The 23,573-nt window shown below is 45.9% G+C and overlaps 2 protein-coding genes across 13 annotated transcripts in view; both read left to right on the top strand.

Annotated features, from left to right (window-relative positions):
• The window catches only part of ACOT11 (acyl-CoA thioesterase 11), a 169,048-nt gene extending 167,243 nt beyond the window's left edge, over window positions 1-1,805 (top strand). Inside the window, exon 17 of the mRNA XM_054544407.2 lies at window positions 459-1,805. Within this exon, the coding sequence (XP_054400382.1) occupies window positions 459-500 (42 nt within the window). The 3' untranslated portion in view covers window positions 501-1,805. The remainder of the gene's footprint in view (window positions 1-458) is intronic.
• A 7,094-nt stretch (window positions 1,806-8,899) lies between these two features.
• The window catches only part of MROH7 (maestro heat like repeat family member 7), a 72,522-nt gene continuing 57,848 nt past the window's right edge, over window positions 8,900-23,573 (top strand). For 11 of the 12 annotated variants that reach the window (XM_054534338.1, XM_054534311.1, XM_054534292.1 and 8 more), the window contains exons 1-3: window positions 8,900-9,111; window positions 19,453-19,487; window positions 20,356-21,660. In XM_054534338.1, coding sequence (XP_054390313.1) covers window positions 20,430-21,660 — 1,231 coding nt within the window. In that variant the 5' untranslated portion in view covers window positions 8,900-9,111; window positions 19,453-19,487; window positions 20,356-20,429. Of the gene's footprint in view, window positions 9,112-12,575; window positions 12,697-19,452; window positions 19,488-20,355; window positions 21,661-23,573 lie in introns of those variants that run through there. The other variant, XM_054534283.1, reaches the window with a different exon arrangement.

Here is a 23,573-nt window from a genome sequence, read left to right as displayed (position 1 = left end):
TGTTTCAGTTTTTAAAATTCACTAATTGGATTCTCCCTAAAATAACTAAATTTAAACCAATTGAAGGTGCTGAGAATGTTTTTACAGATGGGTCTAGTAATGGTAAAGCTTCTTATTCTGGCTCAAAAAGTAAAGGTTTTCAGACGTCCTATACTCAGCTCAAAAAGTGGAGCTTGTAGCAGTAATTGAGGTATTGACTGCTTTTGATATGCCTATTAATGTGATTTCTGATTCTTCATACGTGGTTCATTCTACACGGTTAATTGAAAATGCTCAGTTATGATTTCATACAGATGAACAACTGATGATAAAAACAAAAAAGAAGGAAAAATAAGGATTACAGAACAGCCCATACACAACTAAATCTAGCATTATTTGGTGAAGAGATCCAATAACAAAAAGTTGGGAAATAGGTAAAATAATAACTTGGGGTAGAGGTTATGCTTGTGTTTCTCCAGGCCAAAATCAACAGCCGATTTGGATACCATCAAGACACCTGAAACCTTATCATGAGCCAGATGCCAAGGAAGAGACTCTGGGAGGATCCAGAGGACCTCCTGGTTGCAGCCATGTAGAGACTGACGCTGAGGAGGACTCCAACTGTCGTGAGCAACACCCGTCGAACACAGCCACCCACCTAAGAACAGATCAAGAAGCTGTCACAGATGGTGGAAGAAAACCTGAGGAAAGCGGGACAACCAGTCACAATGAATACTTTAATGGTAGCTATGATAGTGGTTATCACCACTGCCGTGAGTATTCCTTCAATAAGGGCTGGTAATAATGCCTAGATGCAATCATTCTATGACACAGTTACACATGCTTTCTGATCTCAGTATTTACCATAATAAATCTGCTCCTATAATTGAGGCATACCACCCTCAAAAACCTATTTGTAAACAGGATTGGACCCAGTTAGAAAAAATGAACATACTTATTTAGGAAGATTGCTTTGCAGAACAGGCAGAGGTGCTGCACAATGATTCCTATGGAATCATTATCAATTGGTCCCCCAAGGGGATGTTTAGCTTGAACTGCACCTCTCAGTCTGCGTGCCACAGCCACACTATGTTCAGATGATCTGAACAAAACAGTCAGATGGTAGAATTGATAAGAAGTACGGCAAAAGTTCCTGTTATCTGGAACCATGACGGTATAGTGGCACCTTAACCTCAAATGATATGGCCCGCTCTAGGAGCTAAACATAAGGATTTGTAAAAACTATTAAATGCTCTTAATAAGATCAAAATTTAGGAAAGAATAAAAAGGCATCTAGAAGGACACCGTACAAACTTGTTTTTGGATATAGCAAAATTAAAAGAACAAATATGTAAAGCATCCCAGGCAACCTGACCTTAATGCCAGGAACTGGAGTGCTTAAAGGAGCTGCAGACAAATTAGCAGCTAGTAACCCATTTAAATGGATAAAAACACTTGGAAGCTCTGTGATTTCAATGAAGACTCTGCTTTTAATCTATGTTGTTTGCCTTTGTATAGTCTGCAGATGCGGATCCCGACTCCTGCGAGAAGTAGCTCACCGTGACAAAGCTGCCCTTGCTTTTATCTCTTTGCAAATCGAAGAAGGGAGACATGTTGGGAGCAAGCCCCCCAGAGTCTGGCCATAAGCTGGCCCCAAAACTGGCCATAAGCAAACCTCTGCAGCACTAGAACATGTCCATAATGGCCCTAACACCCAATCTGGAAGGTTGTGGGTTTATGGGAATGAGGGCAAGGAACACCTGGCCTGCCCAGGTGGAAAACCACTTAAAGGCATTTCTTTTTTCCGTTTTAATGGCTTTTTATTTTATTTTATTATTATTATACTTTAAGTTTTAGGGTACATGTGCACAAAGTACAGGTTTGTTACATATGTATACATGTGCCATGTTGGTGTGCTGCACCCATTAACTCATCATTTAGCATTAGGTATATCTCCTAATGCTATCCCTCCCCCTTCCCCCACCCCACAACAGTCCCCAGAGTGTGATGTTCCCCTTCCTGTGTCCATATGTTCTCATTGTTCAATTCCCACCTATGAGTGAGAACATGCGGTGTTTGGTTTTTTGTCCTTGTGATAGTTTGCTGAGAATGATGGTTTCCAGTTTCATCCATGTCCCTACAAAGGACATGGACTCATCATTTTTTATGGTTGCATAGTATTCCATGGTGTATATGTGCCACATTTTCTTAATCCAGTCTATGGTTGTTGGACATTTAGGTTGGTTCCAGGTCTTTGCTATTGTGAATAGTGCTGCTATAAACATATGTGTGCATGTGTCTTTATAGCATCATGATTTATAATCCTTTGGGTATATACCCAGTAATGGGATGGCTGGGTCAAATAGTATTTCTAGTTCTAGATCCCTGAGGAATCACCACACTGACTTCCACAGTGGTTGAACTAGTTTACAGTCCCACCAACAGTGTAAAAGTGCTTCTATTTCTCCACATCCTCTCCAGCACCTGTTGTTTCCTGACTTTTTAATGATCGCCATTCTAACTGGTGTGAGATGATATCTCATTGTGGTTTTGATTTGCATTTCTCTGATGGCCAGTGATGATGAGCATTTTTTCATGTGTTTTTGGCTGCATAAATGTCTTCTTTTGAGAAGTGTCTGTTCATATCCTTTGCCCACTTTTTGATGGGGTTGTTTTTTTCTTGTAAATGTGTTTGAGTTCATTGTAGATTCTGGATATTAGCCCTTTGTCAGATGAGTAGGTTGCAAAAATTTTCTCCCATTCTGTAGGTTGCCTGTTCACTCTGATGGTATTTTCTTTTGCTGTGCACAAGCTCTTTAGTTTAATTGGATCCCATTTGTCGATTTTGGCTTCTGTTGCCATTGCTTTTGGTGTTTTAGACATGAAGTCCTTGCCCATGCCTATGTCCTGAATGGTATTGCCTAGGCTTTCTTCTAGGGTTTTTATGGTTTTAGGTCTAACATGTAAATCTTAATCCATCTTGAATTAATTTTTATATAAGGTGTAAGGAAGGGATCCAGTTTCAGCTTTCTACATATGGCTAGCCAGTTTTCCCAGCACCATTTATTAAATAGGGAATCCTTTCCCCATTCTTAAGCCATAAACAAAAACATGAGCAATCCGTGTCTTAAGGGCATGCTCCTGCTGCAATTAATTCAGTCCATCCCTTTGTTTCCCATAAGGGATACTTTTAGTTAGTTTAATATCTATAGGAACAATGCTAATGACTGGTTTGCTGTTAATTGAAGGGGTGGGTTGCCCCTCCACACCTGTGGGTGTTTCTTGTTAGGTGGAACGAGAGACTTGGAAAAGAGAGACACAGAGACAAAGTATAGAGAAAGAAAAGTGGGCCCAGGGGACCAGTGTTCAGCATACAGAGGATCCACACCGGCACCGGCCTCTGAGTTCCCTTAGTATTTATTGATCATTATCGGGCATGGCAGGATAATAAGATAATAGTGGAGAGAAGGTCAGAAGGTATGATGCAGAGACGTGAACAAAGGTCTCTGCATCATAAACAAGGTAAATAATTAAGTGCTGTGCTTTAGATATGTATACACATGAACATCTCAATGCCTTAGAGAGCAGTATTGCTGCCCGCATGTCCTACCTCCAGCCCTAAGGCAGTTTTCCCCTATCTCAGTAGATGGAATGTACAATCGGCTTTACACCGAGACATTCCATTGCCTAGAGACGAGCAGGAGACAGAAGCCTTCCTCTTATCTCAACTGCAAAGAGGCATTCCTTCCTTTTTTACTAATCCTCCTCAGCACAGACCCTTTACGGGTGTCGGGCTGGGGGACCGTCAGGTCTTTCCCTTCCCACGAGGCCATATTTCAGACTGTCACATGGGGAGAAACCTTGGACAATACCTGGCTTTCCTAGGCAGAGGTCCCTGCGGCTTTCCGCAGTATTTTGCGTCTCTGGGTACTTGAGATTAGGGAGTGGTTTGAGATTAGGGAGTGGTGATGACTCTTGACTAGCATGCTGCCTTCAAGCATTTGTTTAGCAAAGCACATCTTGCACAGCCCTTAATCCATTTAACCCTGAGTTGACACAGCACATGTTTCAGGGAGCACAGGGTTGGGGGTAGGGTTACAGATTAACAGCATCTCAAGGCAGAAGAATTTTTCTTAATACAGAACAAAATGGAGCCTCCTATGTCTACTTCTTTCTACACCGGCACAGTAACAATCTGATCTCTCTTTTCCCCACAGTTAATAAATTCGTGGGTAAATCTCTGTTGGTGGCTCTCAGCTCTGAAGGCTGTGAGACCCCTGATTTCCTACTTCACACCTCTATATTTTTGTGTGTGTGTCTTTAATTCCTCTAGTGCCGCTGGGTTAGGGTCTCCCCGACTGAGCTGGTCTCGGCAGAGGCGGGCGGATCTTTTGAGTTCAGGAGTTCGAGAGCAGCCTGGCTAACATGGTGAAACCCCTTCTCTACTAAATATATGGAAATTATCCAGGCATGGTGGCATGCCTCTGTACTTTCAGCTACTCAGGAAGCTGAGGCACGAGAATTGTTTGAACGTGGGAGGCGGAGGCTGCAGTGAGCTGAGATCATGCCACTGCACTCCAGCCCCGGCAATAGAGTGAGACTCTGTCTCAAAACAAACAAACAAAAAGAGTTTTAGGCCAGGTATGGTGGCTCACACCTGTAATCCCAGCATTTGGGAGGCCGAGGCGGGTAGATCACCTGAGGTCAGGAGTTCGAGACCAGTCTGGCCAACATGGCGAAACCCCATCTCTCTCTACTAAAAATACAAAATTTAGCCAGGTGTGGTGGTGGGTGCCTATAATCACAGCTGCTTGGGAGGCTGAGGCAGGAGAATTGGTTGAACCCAGGAGGCAGATGTTGCAGTGAGCAGAGATCGTGCCACTGCATTCCAGCCTGGGTGAGAGACAAGACTCTGCCTCAAAAAAAAAAAAAAAAAAAAGACAGAAGGCTTAGTGTGCATCTCATCAGAGTTGCACAGGGCAGAGAAAGAATGGGAAAAAACAATTTCTAGAAAACTTTTCGAATTTTCTGATCAGCACCAAATATTCCAAATAGGAAAAATAGAAAAAAATCCATACTTATATGTGGCATAATATGATTGTAGAACACCAAAGTAAAAGATCTTATTTATTTTTTATTAAAATTAAAAAAAAATGTAAAATAGAGTCAAGGTCTCACTATGCTGCCCAGGCTGGTCTTAAACTCCTGGCTTCAAGTTATCTCCCACGACGGCATCCTAAAGAGCTGGGATTACAGGCATGAGCTGCTGCGTCTGGCCCAAAGTAAAAGATCTTAGAAGCGGCCAGAAAAAATAGATTTGGGGTGGGCATGAATAGATTGATCACCAAAAAGGTGGCAGACTAACTTCTCGACAGAATCCACAGAAGCCAGAAGGCAGTGGAACATTAGTTTTGATGTACTAAAATAAGATACCACTCTAGGCTCCTACATACAGTGAAAATGTTTCAAGAATGAGAATTATAATTTTTTGGCAAACAAAACTAAAGTAGTTTACTACTAAGAAACTTTTTTTTTGAGACAGCCTCTCTCTGTTGCCGATGCTGGAGTGCAGTGATGAAATCTCAGCTCACTGCAACCTCGGCCTCCCAGGTTCAGGCGATTCTTGTTTCTCAGCCTCCCAAGTACCTGGGATTACAGGTGTGTGCCACCAGGCCCAGCTACTTCTTATGTTTTTAGTAGAGATGGCGTTTCACCATGTTGGCCAGGCTGGTCTCAAACTCCTGACTTCAAGTGATCTGCCCGTCTTGGCCTGCTAAAGTGCTGGGATTACAGGTGTGAGCCACCGTGCTTCTCCAGTCCATGTGTTTTTTTTTTGTTTTTGGAGGTTTTGTTTGTTTGTGTTTAGAGACACTCTCACTGTGTTGCCCAGGCCTGTCTGTTGGCCTCAAGTGATCCTCCTGCCTTGGATCTCCCAAAGTGCTGGGATTACAGGTGTGAACCACTGTGCTCAGCCCATTTTTTATTTGTTTCTTGAAGGAAGGTAGCAGTATTAATTAATTTTGGACTTTGCTAACTAAAGTTTGAATGTTAAGAATAGATGTATACAGTCTGGATGCAGTGGGGCATGCTTGTAATTTTAGCACTTTGGGAGGCTGAGGTGGGAGGATGGGTTGGGCTCAAGAGTTTGAGACCAGCCTGGGCAACATGGTGAAACCTTGTCTCTACAAAAAAATTTAAAAAAATTAGCCAGACATGATGGCGTGCACCTATAATCCCAGCTACTTGGGAGGCTGAGGTGGGAGGATTGCTTGAGTCCAGGGAGGTCGAGGCTGCAGTGAGCCATGATCACACCACTGCACTCCAGCCTGGGTGACAGAGCAATACTCTGTCTCAAAAAAAAAAAGAAAGAAAAAAGTAGATATATATGAGACTCACTTGGGCAACATATGGAGACCCAGTCTCTACAAAAAAATTTAAAAAATTAGCTAAGTATGGTGGCATGCACCTGTGGTCCCAACTACTTGGGAGGGTGAGGCAGGAGAATTGCTTGAGCCCAGGATGATCCCTTGAGCCTTGTAGGGGGTGGAGTTGAGGCTGCATTCCAACCTGGGCGACAGAGTGAGACCCTGTTTCAAAAGAGAAATAAAAAAGAATAGACATATAATATGTAACTTCCAAACAAATGAAAGGGAAAGGAGTATGAGAAGAAAGGCAAATTCAATAATCCAAAACAAAGTGAGAAAAGAGAAAAACAAAATAAAAATGAAAAAGGAGACGTTCTGTTTGTAATAATGGCAAAGTAGCTTCTATCAGATCAACCTTCATACTGGTAACAATTAATGAGCTCTGAACAAAAACAAACAAACAAAAAACCTCCTGAAAACTCTGGAAAGAGAGGAAAAACAGGGAGAATCTGAAGGGAAACTGATAGTTACAAGAAAAGGAATAGCTACCGGGTGCAAAAGATATTTAAAATCTCACAAACATAACGTTGAACCAAAGAAGTCAGAAGATAAGAGTCTGTGTTTTATAATTCCATTTATATGAAGTATGAAAACAGGCAAACCATATTAAAAGTCAGGATAGTGGTTCCCCTGATGAGGAGGAGGATAGCGATTGGAAGGGGGGACATGAGGAGGACTTCTGGGGTCCTGGTAATGCTCTATTTCTGGATCTGGGTGCTGGATTCATGGGTGTGCTCACTCGGTGAAAATTCATGAAAATAGACATGACATACGCAATTTTTTGCTTCAGTACAAACTTAAAAATCAAAAGGGAGCAGAGACAAGATGGACAGGCAGGCAGGGCAGACTGTGAAGGGGCCTCAATGCCAGACTAAGGAGCTGGATGTGACCCTGGCAGCAGTGGAGGATACCAAAGGTGTTAAGAGGGGAAATGAGTTGTCAGGGAAGCTGCCTCTCTGCCTAATGCGGGTGGCTAGGAGAGGGGAACACCTGCCCCGTGGGACGTTATTTACAGGACTGGCCAGAATCTGGGCTTTCAATGATGAAGAGCTGAGCTAGGATGGAGGGTGTAAGGTTGGAGGCCAAGAGCGGATCTGGAGGTAGAATTGGAAGGACTTGGGAGGTTACATGCAGGAGGCCAGGGAGGAAGAGGGAGGAGTCAAAAACGATCTTTGGAAGAGGCTTGTCACTGGAGATAAAGAGTGAGGGAGGGGACACTGGGGAAAGAAGCAAGTTTGAGGGAAGAATTTGTTTTTTTTTTTTAAACAAGGTCTTGCTCTGTTGCCCAGGCTGTAGTGCAGTGACACCATCATGGCTCACTGTAGCTCGACCTCTCAGACGCTGGTGATTCCCCCCACCTCAGCCTGCTAAGTAGCTGGGACTACAGGCGCATGCCACCATACCTGGTTGATTTTTTTTTTAATTTTTATTTTTAGTAGAGATGAAGTCTCACTATGTTGCCCAGGCTGGTCTTGAACTCCTGGGCTCCGGTGATCCTCCTGCCTCGGCCTCCCAAATTGCTGGGATTACAGGCATGACACTGTACCCAGCCAAAGGAAGGATTTTTGCTGGGGAAGGAGCAAGTGGAGGAGGAATCCTTGAAGACACAAGGCCTCTGAAGCAGCAGAAGGAAACTGGGGGTGCAGGGGACCCCCTGTCCAGATGTGGACAGGAGAGGAGAGGATAGGAGCAGGAAAGGCGAGATCCTTGGTGGACTGGAGGGAATTCAGGAGAGCCCATCAGCTGCTCACTAAGTGAAGTCACGGTCAAGTGTGGGGACTGAGTCTGATGAGGCTGACTTCCAGGCAGCTTGTCTGACAACAGGTTATGCAGTGTATCTAAGGACATCCTGACCTGGGGGAACAGGAAGACAGGAAGATTCCATTACCATTTTGTGTAAATGGTGCCCCGTGAAGTTTCTATTAGTATCTAGTCTCCAATCATCTTAATTAGCTGAGCTATTGCTCATCATTAAAAGGATTTTCTTTAGAAAGATAGTCATAGAGTCTTGCTTTTCTTATCAAAAGATCTAGATGACACTACTATGCCCCGGCCCGCCCTGCCCTCATTCCTGCCCTGCACCACACACTTATCTGCTCCTGGAACAGGAGCCAGGTGGAGTAGGAAAAAAGATCAAGGATTTGAGTGCACAAGGACAGGCAGGCATCCTAGCTCCTGACCTTGGGCCAATATTTTCTCACTATGGGTCTCAGTTGCCTCATCACAGACCACCTGATTTCAAAGCCCTTGTCACCCTGAAATAAACAGAGGTCCAAGGTCATATGGCGAGGGGCTTTTATGGGAAGACTTGAATTCTGGATGAGAAACTCAGTGTTTATTAGCAGTGAAGTCCTTTCCCGGAGGCTGAAGAGGGTCTCAGGACAGGTTGTTCTTTGAAAGGACCCCATCCCTTCTCCCCACTATATAGGTGGGAGCAGGGGTCTCATTGGCTGAGGGACTTCTGGGTCATGGTGACCTCATAAAGCCCGTAACACTGGCCTGGGCTGGGGAAGCCTAGGTGAGCTGAGGGGCGGCTCTGGGAAAGTCCTAGGGGTGGGGGCAGTCTCCACAGCCTCCACAAGGGAGTTACCACCTTCCCCCACCTCTGGGTACAAGTCTCCTGCTCTGGCTGTATTCCACAGTTAGAACTTCATACCTTTGGCTTAGAGCTGAATTTTCTGTTACCGTGTGGATGCTCCAGGTGGAGGTAACACATTGAACTTTACATGAGCAGCTCAAGGCTCACAGAAAGTTTAGGCTCTCAGGTCCTGACAGTGTAGTGGCTGAGAGTTGGGGGGAGGTGAGGGGAAGGGAGTGAAAAGATGCAGGGAGGGAATGCCATAAAACTGGGGAAAGAAGAGGCTTGGAGCCTGGAAACCATACTTTGTCTTTTTTCCAAGTCTCCCCAGCCTGCCCTCACCCAGGGGAGGAAGGGATGGTGGGGATGAACATTTATTGAAGGCTTGCTGTGGGCCATGCCCTGCGATCATCACTTTATGTGGGCTACCTCATCTGGAACATTAAGATAGAGGCTTAGAGTCGTGAGGGCATCTGTCCAGGTTCACACAGCTGGTGAGAGAGAAGGTTTTGAATTCAGGTCTGCCTGACTCCAAAGCCTTGGATTTTGGCATTATAGCTGGGTATCAGGAAAGTTGCCTTGTTTTCACTGAACTTTTCCTTTGGGATAGGGACCTAAAAGTGGCAGAGGGAATGGGGAATAAGAAACAGGAAGACATGGTTCCACTGAGTGATTCATGTCTTGGGAATCTCTATGGTATTATAGGGAAAACTGGGTTGAAGGAACCTGGATTTGAATCCAGCCTCTACCACTTGCTTGGGAATTAGTAGAAATCAATTTATTTTATTTTTTGAGACAGAGTTTCTCTCTGTCACCCAGACTGTAGTGCAGTGACATGAACACAGCTCACTGCAGCCTCAACCTCCCTGGCTCCAGTGACCCTCCCACCTCAGCCTCCCAAGTAGCTGGGACTACAGGTACACACATCATGCCTGGCTAATTTTTGTATTTTTTGTAGTGATGGAGTTTTGCCACATTGTTCAGGCTGGCCTTGAACTCCTAAGCTCAAGCAATCCTCTTGCCTGAGCCTCCCAAAATGCTGGGATTACAGGCGTGAGCCATTATGCCTGGCCAGAGATAACTTTAGATCCCTGCACAGTCTGAATTAACATGCCAGCAAATGAGATAATGATATATTTCTTGAAGAGTTGTCATTCATTCAATCATCCTTCCCTCACTCCATGAATGTTTTCTGAACCTTCCCTGTGTGCCATGTGCTATGTGCTGGGAAAATAGGGGTAACAAGATAGCCAGACACTCACCAAACTCATTTTCAGAGCAGATGCATACAAGTAAACAGACTGATCCTCTGATACAGAGTGATCACATGAGGAGGGTGCCTCACTCACATTTGGGGATTCCAGGAAGACTTCCTGGAGGAAGGGACATCTAATCTAAGCTAGTGTCTGAAATGTGACTAGACTAGACGTTAGCCAGAGGAAGCAATTGAAGTTTATGTGAGTAGTCTTGGGGAAGTTTATAGGAAGAGGAAAGAGTATTTGCAAAGGTCCCAAGGCAAGAGGAAGGCCAAAACATTGAGGATCCTGGGAGAAGTTGAGAGTGGTTCAAGGCCAGGGAAGGGAATGAATGTAGCTGGAGAGATGGAGGGGCTAGGCCTGTGGGCTGAGGACTCTGATAGAAGAAACACAGATATCAGACTTCAGATTAGGGTGTCTTCACTCCTGGCCTGTCCACCAGTCATGCAAAAGTCGCTTAAGAGAGGGGAGGTAGGGGAAAGCTTGATGAAAGGGTGATTCCTGGATCCCTTCAGAACTACAAAGCAGAGTCTCTGAGAGTGAGGCTTGGGAATCTATCTTTTTAAAAATATAAGCTATACCCACACCTCACCATTTGAAAACCTACGAGAAGTCACAGAAGGGTTACAAGAGGGGAATGTCATGGTTAGACTTGCATGCATTTTTATTTCATCTGAGAATGTCCTTTTTTCCCTTTCATTCCTCAAGTATAATTTTGCCTAATATAGAATGTGTGGTTGAGAATTCTTTTCTTTCAACTCTTAAAAAATGTGTGCCACTTCCTTTGGCCTCCATAGTTTCAGATGAGAAATCTGCTGTCATTCAAATTGGTGTTCCCCATAGGTAAGGCTCTCAGGTTGCTTTTAAGATTTTTTTTAAAGTCTTTATTCTTCAGAAGTTTAATCATGATGTGTTTTGGCATGGATTCCTTTAGATTTATCCCATTTGAAGTTTCAGCAGTTTTCTGGATCTGGATATTCATGTTTTTTACTAAATTTGGGGAGTTTTCAGCCATGACTTGTTTGTAATGCTTTTTCTGCACTCTTTCTTTTCTCCTTCTGGAACTCTGATGATACAAACATTATTTTGTTATTGTTCCACAGATTCCTGAGGTTCTGTTTTTTTTTTGTTTTTTTTTGTTTTTTTTTTTGTTGGGGGGGTTCTATTTTCTCTTTGTTGTTTAGACCGACCTTCCTTCCTCTCTTCCTTCCTTCCTTCCTTTCCTCCCCTCCCTCCCTCCCCCCCTCTATCTTTCTTTCTTTCTTTCTTTCCTTCTTTCTTTCTCTCTCTTTCTCTCTCTCTTTCTTTCTTTCTTTCTTTCTTTCTTTCTTTCTTTCTTTCTTTCTTTCTTTCTTTCTTCCTTTTTCCTTCTTTCCTTCCTTCCTTCCTTCCTTCCTGTCTTGCTCTGTCACTGAGGCTGGAGTGCAGTGGCATGATTTTGGCTCACTGCAACCTCTGCCTCCTGGGTTCAAGCAGTTCTCTGGCCTCAGCCTCCTGAGTAGCTGGGATTACAGGTGCCCACAACCATGCCTGGATAATTTTTGTATTTTTGGTAGAGATGGGGTTTCACCATGTTGGCCAGGCTGGTCTCAAGCTCCTAACCTCAGGTGATCTGCCTGACTCAGCCTCCCAAAGTGCTGGGATTACATGCATGAGTCACTGTGCCTGGCCTATTTTTCTTTCTTCTTTTATTTTTTAATGTAAAAAAAAATAGAGATGAGGTCCTACTATGTTGCCCAGGCTGGTCTAGAACTCCTGGGCTCAAGTGATCCTTGGCCTCCCAGAGTGCTGGGCTTATAAGCATCAGCCACCATGTCCAGCCAAATAACTTTTTTCTTTTTTTTTTTTTTTTTTCTGAGATGGAGTCACACTCTGTCATCCAGGCTGGTGGCTGGAGTACGGTGGTGCAATCTCGGCTCACTGCAACCTTTGCCTCCCAGATTCAAGCGATTCTCATGCCTCAGCTTCCCTAGTAGCTGGGACTACAGGCACCTGTCACTATACCTAGCTAATTTTTGAATTTTTAGTAGAGATGGGGTTTCACCATGTTGGCCAAGCTGACCTTGAACTCTTGGCATCAAAAGATCTGCTTGCTTCGGCCTCCCAAAGTGCTGAGATTACAGGCATGAGCCACCATGCCCAGCCAAAGCATTTTTATGATGACTGCTTTGAAATCCTTGTCAAAAATTCCAACATCTGATTCATCTCAGTGTTAATGTTGGTTGGTTGTCTTAAGATGAGATTTTCCTAGTTTTTGGTATGATGAGTGATTTTTACTGCATCTTTGACATTTTAGGTATTACATTAAGATTTTTTTTTTCTTTTTTCTGAGACAGTCTTGCTCTGTCACCCAAACTGGAGTGCAGTGGTAGTGGTGCAATCTTGGCTCACTGCAACCTCTACCTCCCAGGTTCAAGTGATTCTCCTGCCTCAGCCTCCTGAGTAGCTGGTATTACAGGTATGCATCACGATGTCCAGCTAATTTTTAAATATTTTTAGTAGAGACAGGGTTTCACCATGTTGGCCAGGCTGGTCTTGAACTTCTGACCTCAAGTGATCTGCCTGCCTTGGCCTCCCAAAGTGCTGGGATTACAGGTGTGAACCTCCATGTTAAGGTTTAGTTTGTAGGTTCTGGCCTACTTTTGTGGACTGTAGCTCCAATGATATTTCTTTTCTTTTCTTTCTTTCTGTTTTTTTATTTGAGACAAGCTCTCTTTCTGTTGCCCAGGCTGGAGTGCAACAGCAAAATCTCAGCTCACTGCAGCCTTGCCTCCCTGGCTCAAGCAACTCTCCTGCCTCAGCCTCCCAAGTAAGCTGGGACTACAGGCACACAACACCACACCTGGCTAATTTTTGTATTTTCTGTAGGGATGGGGTTTTTCTATGTTGTCCAGGCTGGTCTTGAACTCCTGAGCTCAGATGATCCACCCACCTCCACTTCCCAAAGTGCTGGGATACAGGCCTGAGCCACCGCATGCAGCCAAAAGTTATTTTAAAGTAGAGAAGTTCTTGGCACTGTTCCGTACTCCGACAGTCCTGGCACAGGCTGGGTCTCCAGTGATATTTATGAGTCTTGGTTTGCTTCATTTTTCTGGTACTGCTGGGGCTCCTGTTTATTCCTGCTGGTGCTGCCTACAGGGGTAGAAGACACTTCCCTGGGCCGCTTGTTATCACTGGAGTGGGTGGGGGAGGCCAGAAGATGTAGGGTCTGGTAAAATGATGCTGGGTGGCGGGCCCAGAGATCCAGGGTTCTGCTGACATTGCCACTGCAGGTTGGATTGTTCTGTCACCGCTCCAGGTATGGAGAAGGGATTGGGGCTCCCCGCCGGGAGACCCTCTCTGTTGGGCTTTGTCTTTCCGGGTCTTTTGGTTGGAGAGAGCAGGTTTTTCTTCTACTTTTGAGTGCGTGTTTATGCTGTTGGCAGATCCGTGTGGCAGGCTTCTTTGGTGCCCAGTTTGGGTTATGTGAGTGATAAAAAGAAAACTCCAGGGAACTCATCGTAGTGTCAGCCTTCAAGTCCTGAGATGCCCAGTCAGTCACTGCCTTCTTTCCAACTGTCAGAGTCCTTTTATGGTTGTCTGTTGAACTATTTCCAGAATATTTAGTTATTTTTAGAAGGGAAGAACAGAGAAAAGTGAATTGACAACCTTGTCTATCACATGCATTAAAAAAAAATGTGGTATAAGGCACCCAGCATAAAATTGACCATTAGTGACAATTAGTGTGTTCATAAGGTTGTGCAATCATCATTACTATCAGAACATTTTTCTGGTCCAAAAGGAAACCCTATACCCATTAAGCAGTCACTTCCCATTCCCTGCTTTCCCCTTCCCCTGGCAACCTCTCTCTGTCCTGCTTTAATCTACTGTCTCTGTAGATTTGACTATTCTGGATATTTTATATAAAGGGAGTCGTATAATATGTGGTCTTTTGTGACCAGCTACTTTCACCTAGCATAATGTTTTCAAAGTTTATCCATGTTTAGCATGCATGAGTACTTCATTCCTTTAGTGGCTGAATAATCCACTGTATGGACATACCATATATTGTTTATCCATTAATCAGTATGTGGCTATTTGGGTTGTTTCCACCTTTGGCTCTCATAAGCCCCAGCTCCTGGCTGACAATGTCTTTTGAAGCAAAAAAGTTTTAAATATTGCTGATGTCCAATTTATCTACATTTTTCTTTTGTTGCTTATGCTTTTGGTGTCATGTCTAAGAAACCATTGCCAAATCCAAGATCATGAAGGTTTACTCTTATGTTTTCTTCCAAGAGTTTTATAGTTTTAGCTCTTACATATAGGTCTTTAATGCATTTTGAGTTAATTTTTGTATAGAATGTGGGATAGGAGGCTGGGCGCAGTGGCTCTTGCCTGTAATCCCAGCACTTTGGGGAGGCTGAGGCAGGAGGATCACTTGAGGTCAGGAGTTTGAGACCAGCTTGGTCAACACGGTGAAACCCCGTCTCTACTTAAAAAAACGGCTGAGCATGGTGGCTCACGCCTATAATCCCAGCACCTTTGCAGGCCAAGGTGGGTGGATCACCTGAGGTCAGGAGTTCGAGACCAGCCTGACCAATATGAAGAAACCTCGTCGCTACTAAAAATACAAAAATTAGCCAGGTGTGGTGGCATGCACCTGTAATCCCAGCTACTCAGGAGACTGAGACAGGAGAATCACTTGAACCCAGGAGGTGGAGGTTGCAGTGAGCCGAGATCGTGCCATTGCACTCCAGCCTGGGCAACAAGGGCGAAACTCCGTATTAAAAAAAAAAAAATTAGCTGGGTTTGGTGGTGGGCACCTGTAGCCCCAGCTACTTGAAAGGCTGAGGCAGGAGAATCACTTGAACCTGGGAGGCGGAAGTTGCAGTGAGCCGAAATTGCGCCATTGCACTCTAGCCTGTGCGACAGAGTGAGACTCCATCTCAAAAAAAAAAAAAAAAAAAAGAATGTGGGATAGGAGTTCAGCTTCATTCTTTTGCATGTCAATATCCAGCTGTTCCACTGCCATTTGTTGAAAAGACTATTCTTTTTAAATATACAATTTATTTAATTATTTTATTATTATTATTTTTGAGATAGAGTCTCGGCCGGGCGCGGTGGCTCACACCTGTAATCCCAGCACCTTGGGAGGCCGAGGCGGGCGGATCACGAGGTCAGGAGATCGAGACCATCCTGGCTAACACGGTGAAACCCCGTCTCTACTAAAAATACAAAAATTAGCCGGGCAAGGTGGCGGGCGCCTGTAGTCCCAGCTACTCGGGAGGCTGAGGCAGGAGAATTGCGTGAACCCCAGGGGGCGGAGCCTGCAGTGAGCCGAGATCGCGCCACCGCACTCCAGCCTGGGCAACAGCGAGACTCAGTCTCAAAAAAGAAAAAAAAAAAAAAAAAGAGATAGAGTCTCATTATGTTGCCCAGGCTGGTCTTGAACTCCTGGGCTCAAGTGATCCTCCCACTTCGGCCTCCCAAAGTGCTGAGATTATAGACGTGAGCCGCCATGCCCTGCTGAAGAGATTATTCTTTCCCTATTAATGGAGGAGTTATCACCCTTGTCAAAAATCATTTGACCATATATGCATGGATTTATTTCTGGACTTGCAATTATATCCCATTAGTCTATATATTTATCCTTATGTCAGTACCACACTGTTGCATGCAATTTTATTTTTTTGAGACAGAGTTTCGCTCCTGTTGCCCAGGCTGGAGTGCAGTGGCACAATCTCGGCTCACTGCAACCTCTGCCTCCCAGGTTCAAGCGACTCTCCTGCCTCAGCCTCCCAAGTAGCTGGGATTACAGACGGGTGCTGCCATGCCTGGCTAATTTTTTGTATTTTAGTAAAGACAGGGTTTCGCCATGTTGGCCAGACTGGTCTCGAACTCCTGACCTCAGGTGATCCACCCAGCTCGGCCTCCCAGAGTGCTGGGATTACAGGTGTGAGCCACTGCACCTGGTCTGCATGCAATTTTAAAGGAAGATCTCTGTGGCTTACTTTGGAAAATGGTTTGTTGGAAGCTGGCCTAGATAAAGGGACCCCTGTTGGGCAAGCAATTCCAAGATCCAGCCCCAAAACAATGGGAACTGGATTAGGGTCTGGTAGTGGTGATGAAGAAATGGGGAGAGATTTGAGAGCTGTTCTGGAGCCAGAATTAGCAGAACTTGGCCAAAATTGGGTGCAGCAAGTGAGAAAGAGAGCACTCAAGGAGGATGTTGTTTCTGGCTTGGATGATAGATGGTGCCAGTTCCTTGCAATGGAGGAGAATAGAAGAGTCCTATTTAGGGGAAAAGTGGAGAGTCTGTTTTTGATGCTCTGGGTCTGAGGTGCCCCCATCTCAGCTGTTCTGTGTGTGCAAATGTGTGTGAGTGTATAGGTACTTGCACAAGTGTCTAACACATTCCAGGCCCTTACATCTGATAACAGTGTGTTCTCAATGATGAACTGAACAATCTATTGATAGTTCCACCCCCTGAAGGCTCTAGCAACCCTTGTCCAGGGCCTGGAAGGGTTAATTGAGGTGGAGAAGGGAGGAAGGCAATTGGTCAATGATTCTCTCTGTCTTAGACAGCACTAGCTGTTTTATGGCTGTGCTCTGCCCTTTCCATTTGGGGCCCCAGGATTGTAGGGCAAAGGCCAATAGGCAGTTTGTGGCTGTCAACAGGAAGCAGTGAGCTCCTTTAGCTCCTGTAGATCCCACCCAAGCCCCTCAACAGCCACAGCTCCTCCTAATGCACAGTGTCCGTTTGGTAGAGGGCAAGCCATGGGCTACCCCAGTCACTGCCGGGCAGCTCTGAAGCCTTGCCTGTCTGTTGCAGGATGGAGGAGGAGGATTGGGGGTAGGTCAGCTGGGGTTGAGATCTGTGGCCTTCTGCCCAGTGACCTGGTATGGTGCATCTGCTGGGGTAGAGATGAAGTCTTTCTTCCTCAGCCCAAACAAGTTAGGTCTTTGAAGATCTTGCTCACTGCCTCGTAGGCTGCAACAAGCCATATTTTCCAGGTTAAAAATGCCTCCCTTTGGTGACTATGGTCTGTGTGTGCATGTGGCACGTTTACACATGGGTGGGTGAGATCATTAAGAGAAGGTTCACGCTCCTCCTTAAGTAAAAAGAGACAAAATTATGGACATGAAATTAAGTACAGGGCTTTGGAAAGGGACTGTGAAATCAAGGAGCAATCGAAGTTTACATTCAGGGTAAAATTGCCTCTGGTGCTGATGGTAAGTGAACATTTCTTGCTTCCAAGGCAGATGCAAAGCTGTGCAGGAACCGCTTGCTTGGAACTTGCTTCCAAGGCAGATGCAAAGCTATGCAGGAACTTGCTTGGAATGAAGGCAGCTTCCACTGGGTGCTGAGTGCCTTATTCCTTTTTGCCCACAGTGCCTGGCAGAGAGGAATAAAACAAGTAGCTACCATTTAGTTAAGGGCTTCGGTGGGCCATGTACTCCATGCCAGGCACTGTAACTACAATCACCCCTGTGGAAGGCTTCATGTGTTCCCTATCTTAGAGATGGGGAAGACAAGGGCCAGAGGAGAAAAGTCTCTTGCCCATGTTCACCCAGACTAGCAAGAGGTTGAGCTGGGCTTTAAACTCAGGACTACATGAAGAAATATATGGTCTTTCCAAAGCCATGCTATAAAGATACACAGCAAAATTTGTGGAGTGAGTAAATGATTCACTGACTGAGTTAGCACATGAATGAATGATAAATGAAGAAGTGATTAAATGAGTTAGTGAAAGAATACATCATCAAATGAAGAAGAGTCTCCCCTTGCCACCCATTGCCCTTCTCTTATTTCCTCCTCTCCTTCCCTCTGGCCTTCCTCTTCCCTCTCCTCTTTACTGCCTCTTGTCTTCTCCCTTATCCCTCCCTTTTCTTCTCTTACCTCTCCTTTCTTCCTTCTTCTCTTCCCTCTTGCCTTTCTCCTCTCCTCCCTTCCTTCCTTGTTCCTCTCTTATCTCCCTACTTTCCTTACCAGTGTTTAGTATTTCTCCCTATGCATGTTGATCGCCATCCCGATTTTTTTTTTTTTTGAGACAGGGTTTCACTTTGTCACTCAGGCTGGAATGCAGTGGCGTGATCACAGCTCATTGTAGCCTCAACCTCCTGGGCTCAAGTGATCCTCCCACCTCAGTCTCCTGAGTAGTTGAGACGGCAGGCACATGCCACCACACCCAGCTAATTTTTGTATTTTTTGTAGGGACAGAGTCTCATTATATTGTCCAGGCTGGTCTCAAATTCCTGGACTCAAACAATCCTCCCGCCTCAGCCTTCCAAAGTCCTGGGATTACAGGCGTGAGCCCCTGCACCCAGCTGCACTCCCTGTTTCTTGCATTTTCTTTTCTCTTCCCCAGCTCTCTCATCTCCCTGGCCCTTCCCCCACCACCACTGTGTGGTTCTGTCCTCACCCCTTGCCAAAAGAAATTAAAAACAAAACAAAAACTACAAAGAAGAGAGAAAAATAATGAAATAACACAAACGGGCTTTGGACATTTACTGTGTTCCAGGTGCTATACTAGACATTAGAAATTGGCAGAGAACAAGGCAGATGCAGTTTCTGCATCAGTGGAGCTCATTGGCTAGTGGAGAAGTCAGATACCGTGAGCCAAGAGACGGGAAGGAACAAGGTGGCCTGAGAACTTTCAGGTGGCCCCCACCTGTCTAGGGGACCTGGAAGGCTCTTAGCATTTGAGCTGAAACCTGAAAGGGTGAAGCAGCAGTCATTAGCTGGGGAAGGGGAGTGGAGATGGATGCCCAGCCTGTGGAAGACCCAGACCTAACTGGGAGAGCCTGCCTCTTTGGAGGAAGTCAAAAGAACCCTGCAAGGGTGGAACGGAAAAGGAAAGGGACATATGGAGGGGCAAAAAGGGTGAAAAGGGGACTGGGACCAGATACAGAGGGCTTTTTGGGTCTGCTAACAACTGGAGGACTCTATCCTAAAGATAACAGGAAGCCATGGAAGGGTTTAGGCAAGGGGATGGCTTAGAGATGGTGTTGGCTGCCCAGAAGGCCAGTGGGGTGAGTGACCTTCCTCTCTTTGACCTTCACTTCCTCATGTATAAATATTAAACTTACTCCGTGTGTGTGTGTGTGTGTGTGTGTGTGTGTGTGTAGTGCGGAGCTTGTTAACAGATGTGCATGCCTGGTCTGTGGACTGTGCAGTAAGTGTTGAAAAAGGCACTCTTCCCTGACTTGATTTCTTTCTGCATCTCTTCCCCAGGGGCCCACTCCTGCTTAAAAACACCATGCATGCAGGTGAGCTGTCCCTATGATTCCCACAGGGAGGGTAGCCCCAGATTGAGGGTGGGGGTGCTGGGAGGACTGGAGAGTTCATCCAGCAGTTAGATTGCTGCGTTAAGGCAGGTGTTTGACAGCTGCCCTATGGTCTCCTCCACATAGCCCACTTCACCCGGAACAAGCAAACTGTTAAGGCTATAGGCAGCTTTGCCAGGGTTGCTCTGAGAATCTAGTGCCATGGGTACTGGCAGAGTAGTTCTAGCAACTTAGGAGTTTGTCTCTGGTTTGGAGCACCCCAATCTTGCAAGGCTCAGGGCTCCTTGTTGGTGCACTTAGGTTACCCTGTCACATGTGGCCAGCTAGAAGTGGGGTAACTCATAAGGAGGCTCCTTCTTCCCTTTTTCTGCCTTAAAGTAGAAGAGACTCTTCATTTGTCTATTTGTAAGCTTCCAGTTGTGTAACTGGCACTGGGCTAAGAGCTCGGGTTGCCCCAGGGGCCAAGACATACACAGTTCTTGTCATTGCAAAGCTCATCTCTAGCAAGAGCTAGAACACTAAATGAGTCACTGGAATGAAATGTGCTGAGTATTTTGCTAGAAATGGGATTAAGCAAACGAAAATGAGAATTACCCCCATGCAGTCCCACAAGCCAAGGGGATTGAGTTTGTTCAGGGTCATGAGCCAGGAGGGAGCAGGTTGTGGTCAAAGAACGGAACTGAGAGACTGTGGAGGCAAGTGGCGAGTGATGGGCTGGAAAGGTGGGCTGGGCACAGTCACCAGGGCCTTGTAAGTCACAGCAAGGGGCTTTCATCCTAAGAATAGTGGGAACCCTGGAAAAGCCTTAACAGGTGTGGCATGGCTGCATTTGTCTTTTCTCTCTCTCAAGACTGCTGCTGGGAATGTGACAGTTGGCTGTTGGAGAGAAGGGGGCACTGGCATTGAGAGACCTCCAGACTGGACATGGCCCTGAGTCCAGGGGCTAACCTGGTCTTCCATGAAGACCCAAAGATGACACCAAGTCTCCCCTCCTGTGGGGCCCTGGGATTAGGGTCTGGTACCATCCCTCAGCCCCACCCAGACATGGCTCATGTGCCTATGTTGAATCTGCTCCCAAGTCCTGGCTTGGCTCTTGTTCCAGATCTTAATGCTTCTCTGAGTCCAGTCTCAGGGGAGGCCTCAGGCCTGGTGTCTGAAAACACCCCCAGACCTGATGACAGCAGGGCCATCGCTCCAGCCTCCCTCCAGATCACCAGTTCTTGTTCTGGTGAAGCCCTGGACCTGGATTCCAAGGATGTCTCAAGGCTTGACTCACAGGGGCACCTCTGTCCAGCCTCAAACCCCATTCTGAGCCCTAGCTCTACTGAGGCCCCTGGTCTGAGCTCCGGGAACCACCCTCAGTCAAATTCTGAAGATGCCTTCAAGTGCCTCTCAAGTAAGATTTTCGAGTTGGGTCAGAGAAACTCCAACCCTTCTAGGCATGAATTAAACCCATTTATAAGGCACCATTCCAGAGAAGGTCTGGTTCTGGGCCACTGCATCTCTAGGCCAAGCTCAAAAGCACTCCTTATTCCAGCCTCAAACTCTTCTCTGGACCTTGACTCCAATCCGTTGCTCAACATGGGCTCAAGAAACACCTCCAAGCTGAACCTGAATGGAGCTCCAGATTCTCGTGGGACCCTAATCCCAGACACAAACAAGGCCTTCACTTTGGCTTCACATAACATCTCTGGGTCTGTTTCAAAAGGAGCCTTTAGTACCACCTGGAGCACAAGTTCAAAGGAAACCATGAATGTGGCTTCCAACGACCACCCCAGATCTGATTTGAATGTGACTATCACTCAAGCCTCGTATGTGACCCTGATCCCTGGCTCCAGTGATGGTATCAGCCTGCACTCCAGCACCCATGGGCCCAACTCCACCATCTCTCCACCCTCATGCATGACTCTAATCCTGGGTTCCAATGAGACTCTGAGCCTGGACTCCAGCCTCCTGTTCAGTGACACCTCCACCTTGACACTGAGCAGTCAGCAGGATGATGCCAAGGACAACAGCATCCACACTGTGGCCCTGGAGGAGAATCTGGAGAGTTGGAGTGAGATGGCCAGCATTAAGATGGGCCAGTTCCCGCTGGGATTCCTCACCTCCAACTCCGCAGGCAAGGACGCCGTGACCTTGCAAGGCATCCCTGAGGGTAAGGCCAGGGCCGCAGCCCTAGAGAGAGCACTGTCCTGGAGGAATTCTGTCTTCAGACTCTTAGGGCAGGGAGAGGAGAAGGAAGGAAGGGGACAGCAGGCAGTTGATAACATACGATCTATTAATTCTATACTAGACATCTAATAATCGGCCTCTGCTAGCAGTGTGACTTGGGACAAGCTACTTAATCTGCCTGAGCTTCAACTTTGTTGACTGTAATATCAGTATATAGCCGGGCGCAGTGGCTCACGCCTGTAATCCCAGTACTCTGGGAGGCTGAGGCAGGTGGACTGTCTGAGGTTGGGAGTTTGAGACCAGCCTGGCCAACATGGTGAAACCCCCTCTCTACTAAAAATACAAAGAATTAGCCGGGCGTGGTGGCACATGCCTGTAATCCCAGCTGCTCGGGAGGCTGAGGCGGGAGAATTGCTTGAACCTGGGAGGCAGAAGTTACAGTGAGCTGAGATCTCACCATTGCACTACAGCCTGGGCAACAAGAGCAAAACTCCATCTCAAAAAAGAAAAAAAAATCACTGTATAATAATACTTCTATTCTGTCCAAATTATAAGTCTATCGTAACAACAAACTATCCCTTCCATTCAAAATGTACATCTCTTTCTTCCTTGATACATTTCAGACCTGGCTTCTCAGGTCTGAGCAAGGCCTTGGGGTCCTGTCTGGAACCTGTGCCTCCCTCCTGATTTGTAGGATTTCTGTAAATTAATCCCCTGTCAGTTTCTGATGCTGTAAATATCTTTTCTTAATCAATTTTTATTTGTCCATGTGCCAATACTATATTAAGATATTTTTAAAAAGACCATGGTTTTGTAAATAGGTGTTCATATCTGATGAGAATCCCCCTTTTTTTTTTTTTTGAGAGGGAGTCTCATTCTGCAGCCCAGGCTGGAGTACAATGAGTACAATGGCTTGATCTCGGCTCACTGTAAACTCTGCTTCCTGGGTTCAAGTGATTCTCCTGCCTCAGCCTCTTGAGTAGCAGGGATTACAGGCGCCCACCACCATGCCCAGCTAATTTTTGTATGTTTAGTAGAGACAAGGTTTCGCCATGTTGGTCAGGCTGGTCTTGAACTCCTGACCTCAGGTGATCCACCCGCCTCAGCCTCCCAAAGTGCTGGGATTACAGGCGTGAGCCACCACACCCGACCAAGAATCCTTCTTTAAAATTGTCCTGAAAATCAACTTAGCTATTAGTAGATAACATTTTATTTTATTTTATTTTTTGAGACAAAAGTCTCACTCTGTTGCCCAGGCTGGAGTTCAGTGGTGTGATCATAGCTCCTTGCAGCTTTGAATTCCTTGACTCAAGAGAGCCTCCTGCCTCAGCCTCCCGAGTAGCTAGGACTACAGGTGCACACCACACCACCACACCTGAGTAATTTTATTTTTTATTTTTTGGAGAGATGGGGCCTTGCTATGTTGCCCAGGCTGGTCTTGAACTCCTGGCCTCAAGCTATCCTCCCACCTCGTCCTCCCAGAGCTCTGGGACTACTACAGGCATGTTCCACCATGCCCAGCCTCTGCACATTTTAGAAGGCATTTCTAGGGCTTCTTAGGGATTTTTTTAGGGCCTCAAAAAAATCTTGCTGCATTTTTTAAAGAATGTTATCAATTTATTCACCTATTCACATTTTCCTTTACATAGGATATATGCTTTACTAGGATTTAAAAAATTCTTCATAGAAGCCTAGTGCACCCTGGGTTGGGTTAATCATAGATACTTTATAGTATTTTTTTTTTTTTTTGAGACGGAGTCTTGCTCCGTCACCCAGGCTGGAGTGTAATGGCATGGTCTCCACTCACCACAACCTCCACCCCCTGGGTTCAAGTGATTCTCCTGCCTCAGCCTCCCGAGTAGCTGGGATTATAGGCGTGTGCCACCACACCCGGCT

Source organism: Pongo abelii, chromosome 1, assembly GCF_028885655.2.
Source record: "Pongo abelii isolate AG06213 chromosome 1, NHGRI_mPonAbe1-v2.0_pri, whole genome shotgun sequence".
NCBI lineage: Eukaryota > Metazoa > Chordata > Mammalia > Primates > Hominidae > Pongo > Pongo abelii.
The sequence above is the reverse complement of the archived record's forward strand: the minus strand, read 5'-3'. Positions and strand labels throughout refer to the sequence as shown.